The 6,501-nt window shown below is 42.3% G+C and overlaps 1 protein-coding gene across 4 annotated transcripts in view; it reads right to left on the bottom strand.

The window, feature by feature from the left end:
- The window catches only part of LOC125226074, a 50,044-nt gene that overhangs the window by 28,238 nt on the left and 15,305 nt on the right, over positions 1–6,501 (bottom strand). For 3 of the 4 annotated variants that reach the window (XM_048129921.1, XM_048129946.1, XM_048129937.1), the window contains 2 exons: positions 6,009–6,285; positions 2,739–2,865 (listed from right to left, as the gene is read on the bottom strand). In XM_048129921.1, the coding sequence (XP_047985878.1) occupies positions 2,739–2,865; positions 6,009–6,285 (404 nt within the window). Of the gene's footprint in view, positions 1–2,738; positions 2,866–2,909; positions 3,037–6,008; positions 6,286–6,501 lie in introns of all 4 variants that reach the window. The other variant, XM_048129930.1, reaches the window with a different exon arrangement.

Genomic DNA, 6,501 nt, shown 5'->3' with positions numbered 1-6,501 from the left:
ATTTGCCAGTGTAAAATACTAACGCAACAAAGAGTTTGCACATTTTTGTCAATATTTTTGTAGGTAAGTGCGTATTATACTTTGTCAAACAAGTCTGTCAGTAAACAAGAACAAAGAAAACTATATGCATCCTTTTCTTTAGGATGCTTTAAAAAAGGATACCTATAGTTTTATTTGTTCTTATTTACTAACAGACTTGTTTGACAGAGTATAGTTGTATTTTTATATCGGCAGCAATATTGTGGGCATGGCAATCACATTGAATTTTAAGCGTAGCGAGGGATTTCGATAATTAAATAGTAGGTATTGAAATGTTAACGCCCAAGATGTAAATTATTATGTGACAGACATTTAAAGGTATGCAAACTCGTTGCGTTAATATTCTGTACTGACAACAAAGTTCTCGAACAGAAAATTGTCAGTTTGCTCCCTCGAGCAAAAAAGCAAAGTCCCTTTTTGTGTGGGTGAGGTGAAAAACTAATTTCCGCCTTATACAAATCATTATTATTATCATAATACAAATCATTTATTCTTGATAAATATAAACAATACAAACGCATATTTAATAGTTGTGTTTGTATGTCATTGAAATGAAAACATTGGCACAAAAAAGATAGGAATTTCAATTGCAGTTTAATGGATTTAACATGTTCAAGCTATTTTGTCAATGTGAATGAGGAGACACACTGACATGTTATCCCGCCGGGCACTGGCATTTTAGGCGGCGCCTGTACAAGTGTAATAATGGGCATGTCATTGTCGTTCATATGTGTGAGAGAGAGAAAAATATATCTTCTTCTCACTCTCACGTATTAAATTCTTTGTCTGTGCAATGGACTTATAAGGTGGCGCCATCTGTCACAAGCTTCGAGTGTGCCTCCTCATTGAATTACAATGCGAACCCCTTGTATACTAGTGTCTGTACGGAAAGTGAGGAGTCGTGAGTCGTGGAATGTATTAGACCCCATACATTTCACGACTCTTCACTTTCTATGAATGGCGGCTCTGTAGGAGAAAAAAAAATTCAATTTAAGTATTTTGTAAAATGTGTGAATGTACTTACGACTTGATCCGTAAGCGTGGTTTAGAAGCAACTTGAGATTGGGTGACGTGTATATACCTCCTATAATTTGTGGCGTTTATTTCATAATGTGTGGAGCTAGCATTATGTGACGTGTAGATGTCGGTTTCACAAAAATAACGCTTGTCAATAAAGCTTCATTGCTGCTAAAATTCGTTTAATAATAGTCTTTATCGACCATTACCAGTGTAACCTCTTTTTGATAGCCGGTAAATGACATGTTTAGTTCCGCTACTCGCCACCGCATCGTGCACAGCGTTTCCATAGACAAAAAAGTCTAGCGACCAAATCCACATGTACCAAAAGCTGTCAACGGTAAAAAGGACACATGAATCATGTACCGTTTTGCTTAATGTAAAAAACTATAAGCCCTATTGTACTAAGATAAAGTTGATTTTAGATTCATATTTTTTTTCAATTAATACGTTTTGGTTGGCTCAAAACCAACTTGCGATCCGATCTCACATGCGACCATTATCCACAGTTGATTTTGAAATGATACCACTTGACAGTTAGATAACGGTTCGAATAGGGCCCCAGCGCTGTAGCATTATATGCTGGAGCATATCCTTTTGTGGCCTCTATCTGCAGCATCAGCATCTTTTGTTGTATTGTAATAAGCAATATAGTTTTAAGTATTTAGTTCATAAGATCTCTCTTTTTCTCTCTTTTTTTAAAAATGTATGTGATGCTGTATGATGGTTTCTGCAATAAACGTTTTTCTATTCTATCCTATTCTACTTACATAGATAAAATTTTAATTGCAAGGCGTCACATTTCTCTGCAAGTCTGCATCCGACTGTACATAAGTAATATACGTGTAATTGTACAAAACTGTCAAATTTATCATGTTAAGCCCACGCCAGATTTTGGCCACTCCACACCAGAGAATGGATGCTCCTATTGACGACGAAATAACTGTTTGTTCCTGGATGTTTAGGTATGCCGAACAATGTTAGTTCCCCATACACCTATAAACACTGCATTAACGTCATTTCCGCGGTACTGATATCATTTTTGATATCGCTCTCACATGCCACACGCATGCAACTCGCCAGCACAGCGCGCAGCGCGGCCCCGACTGAATAACCATCCACGTTCATCCACATCCGCTTGCATGCGTTGCGTGCGTGTGGTGTGCTTGTGTGCACACGGCGCGGCGCGACGTTTGTTAGAAGAGTTATTACTGTGCCATGAACATAGCGCTTGACGAGCACGCAGCAGCCCATCAGCAGCAGCACCTGCACGCACACTATTAGCCGCCTTTACACAGTCGCTCTATCGCGCGTTCCCGGAGCGTACAGGCTAGCGCGCGGTTAAGCCTGTGCGCGCAATTGCGTGTTGTTAGTTTTAAAGATTCACGTTCTTTCGCGCGTGATTGCGCGTCGAAGTTTTTGAGAACGGAAAGAGCGTGCGTGTAAAGGCTAATTGTGCGCGATAGACCGTGTTATTATTGTTATTATTAGTATCGATTTATAAAGAGCAAGTATTCAACCACTAATTCTTTAGTCCACGAGCGTATGTCCGCCATCTTGCGCGCGCGAATGAACGTACGTGTACAGACAACCTCAGCCACGCGATTGCGCGCCCGCACTGGCAGACGCAATCGCGCGTTCTTTCCTTTCCACTCCCGTCAACTTTACACGCACAGACATACCGCTTGACGAGCACGCAGCAGCCCATCAGCAGCAGCACCTGCACGGCCCGCCAGGCCAGCGCCAGCGCCACCAGCAGCAGCTCGTGCACGCACACCAGCCCGCTGTGGAGCTCGCGGGGCTCCTCCGCTGTGACGTACAGAAGCTGATCTAGTGTGGGAGCACAGACATACCGCTTGACGAGCACGCAGCAGCCCATCAGCAGCAGCACCTGCACGGCCAGCCAGGCCAGCGCCAGCGCCACCAGCAGCAGCTCGTGCACGCACACCAGCCCGCTGTGGAGCTCGCGGGGCTCCTCTGCTGTAGACGTACAAAAGCTTAGATTTTTTTAAAAGTATAGACATCATTTCATGGTGATTTTTGATCACTTGCCCTTCGCACTCGTCATCAACTAAGTCTTGGCTGTCCAGTGCGAAGGAATGCGGTGACTTTGGAATGCGTGCGACGGAATTCGCACAACTCTTTGTGCTTTCAGGCAATGTACTTACATAATAATATAGGTATGCGTATAGCGCCCGAAGTGGCAAATGGAAATCAGACACATACCACGGAAAATTAAAATATATAAGTCGCGAAATTTTGATTTTTCGGTAAGCCCTATAAGATGACCCATTGTGTGTTGACGGATTTCGCGCCTAACGCCTAAGGGTTCTCAAAGGTCGGCAACGCATAAGTGGCTCCCCTGATGTTGCTTATGTCCAAGGGCGGCGATGACTGCTTACCATCAGGCGGCTCGTCTGCTCGTTTGCTGCCTATTTCATTAAAAATAATTTTTAAGAAAAAAAAAACCGTCGCCTTTCGGGTTCTGGTGAAAGCTACTTGCGAATGTTGGATTATGTAGAAATGTGTAAGTATTTTTTAAAACTGCTTTTAATGCTTTAATTATTAGATGGAAACACAAATGAATATACGTATAACGTTAAGGTTTGAGGAGTTTCCTCAATTCCTCATGAATCCGATTATATTATAAGAAATCGAAGCTTGACAAACTTTGACTTCAAAACATATGCTTAACAAACATAACTAAATAAATGTCACTGTTCTGAACTTAAATGCATGCTTTTCTTACAAAAATACCAAAGTCACTATGAGTGTGCCGTTCAGGTTTGAGGAGTTTGGTTCTGGCCATCATCAGCAGTTCCACTGCACCAAATGTCACTGTTCTGGACGAAAGTGCATGCTGTTCTTATAAAAATACCAAAGTCACTATAAGTATGCCGTTCAGATTTGAGGAGTTTGGTTCTGGCCATCATCAGCAGTTCCACTGCACCAAATGTCACTGTTCTGAACGAAAGTGCATGATGTTCTTATAAAAATACCAAAGTCACTATAAGCGTGCCGTTCAGATTTGAGGAGTTCGGTTCTGACCATCATCAGAAATTCCACTGCACCAAATGTCACTGTTCTGGACGAAAGTGCATGCTGTTCTTATAAAAATGGCAAAGTCACTATAAGCGTGCCGTTCAGATTTGAGGAGTTTGGTTCTGGCCATCATCAGCAGTTCCACTGCACCAAATGTCACTGTTCTGGACGAAAGTGCATGCTGTTCTTATAAAAATACCAAAGTCACTATAAGCGTGCCGTTCAGATTTGAGGAGTTCGGTTCTGACCATCATCAGAAATTCCACTGCACCAAATGTCACTGTTCTGTACGAAAGTGCATGCTGTTCGTATAAAAATACCCAAGTCACTATAAGCGTGCCGTTCAGATTTGAAGAGTTCCGTTCTGGCCATCATCAGCAGTTCCACTGCACCAAATGTCACTGTTCCGTACCTAAATGCATGCTGTTCCTTTATTAACACAAAAATCACCATATGTATGCCTTTCAGATTTGAGGAGTTCCCTCGATTTCTCCAGGATCCCATCATCAGAACTGGGTTCTGAGAAAAATGGGACCAATCTGTATGTATATACATTCAATCAAAAAAAAATTTTTCAAAATCGGTCCAGGAACGACGGAGATATCGAGGAACAAACATAAAAAATAAAAAATAAAAACATACAGACGACTTGATAACCGTCCTTCTTGAGATATGAGGCGACGGTTAAAAATCCAGGAGGAAAACGACCCACCGTATTAACTAATTCGCGACGTAAATACCTAGGACGATTATACGTTTCATGATATGATATCATTATGAAATTATGAAATTAACACGAATCAATGTCTCGCTGTCGGCCTCGGTTTCCGGTCGACTGCCCATCTTGTATAACGTCATTAATAGACTAAGTAACTGCTTTATTCGAACAATTATTCAAAGATGCCACCGCGATGTGATACCGAACTGTCAATGTCACAAGAGACATTATCGGTTAAAGGGCGACCGGTCTGGCGCAGTCGGTAGTGACCCTGCCTGCTGCGCCGCGGTCCCGGGTTCGAATCCCGGTAAGGGCATTTATTTGTGTGATGAGCACAGATATTTGTTCCTGAGTCATGGATGTTTTCTATGTATATAAGTATTTATATATCGTTGTCTGAGTACCCACAACACAAGCCTTCTTGAGCTTACCGTGGGCCTCAGTCAATCTGTGTAAGAATGTCCTATAATATTTATTTATTTTAAGGAATAACATTTCGCTGGGCGATCGTCTTCATATCGATGTGTAATCTTATAAATATTGTTCGAATACGGCCATAATGCATCAAGAGTATCAAGACACGTAACAGACGCATTCTGATGATTACCACAATTAAATCATTATGCGAATCATTAATGCAAAGAAAATTGGTTTATCATGCTACATTGAAAAAATGCACGGGTAACTTGACTAATTTGTTTGCATTATGATTTGAGACTCCAAAAACAGTTTTGAAGTAGATCGTAACCTTCAAACCTACATGATAAGAGCAGCGTACACCTGGGTGGTACAATTTTTTTTATTTGAGCTTTACATGGTTATTTCTGCTTGAAAAGTTATTAAAATCATGTCAACCAATTTTGAGAACAATCAGACATTATTAAGAGGTCGGTCAAAATAAAGTGACACTGACGCCGGCACGCCGTCGCCGTCTCAAGAGAACACGCCGATAGCAACTTGTCTTGTTGTCCTTAACCTTGTTATATATGTTGTTGTATGTGTTGGCATTTTGAGTGTGTCATGACCGCCATTAGGTGAGTGTTTTATTGCTGTATTGTTGTGTTGTCTACTTTTTGTTTATGTTATACTAACAAGTAGTTTTAGAATATTCAATAATGTATAAGTACTAACCATTATGGGCCCTTTGTTGTCTGATGTAATAAATAAAATAAATTAAATTAAATATACTCACGTATGTTAGACCGATGGTCAGCCCGCACCATAGTGTCAGCCGACACCACATCCCCGGAGCCGACCACCATCTCGAGCTCGAGCGGCAAGCGGCCGGCGGCGGACAGGCACGGCGCCGCGCCGCCCTGCGCCACCACGCCCCACGCGCCGTCCGCGCCGTTCGCGCCGTCCGCGCCGTCCGCGCCCCGCGCCGCCACGCCGTCGCCGTCGTCCCAAGAGAACGTGGCGTTGGACACGCTCATGCGCGCTTTGCGGGCTGATGGCTGGATGCAGTTCACCTGGAAAATAAATGATGGTTATTTTATTTTACGAGATTGGAAATACTGTCAATGTAGTAGAGCCAGGATTCCAGTAAAAAAGTTGAAAAAGGACACACCACACCGCATAAGAGCAATTTCCGAAAAGTTTGTATGGGTCACGTCTCCAATTTTGATAAAAATTGGGAGCCTGATAGAGTCCATGATGCTAAGCAAGATCCACTAGGTTTCTTAGCA

This window comes from Leguminivora glycinivorella, chromosome 1 (genome assembly GCF_023078275.1).
Source record: "Leguminivora glycinivorella isolate SPB_JAAS2020 chromosome 1, LegGlyc_1.1, whole genome shotgun sequence".
NCBI lineage: Eukaryota > Metazoa > Arthropoda > Insecta > Lepidoptera > Tortricidae > Leguminivora > Leguminivora glycinivorella.
This window is presented reverse-complemented; position numbering and strand designations above follow the sequence as displayed.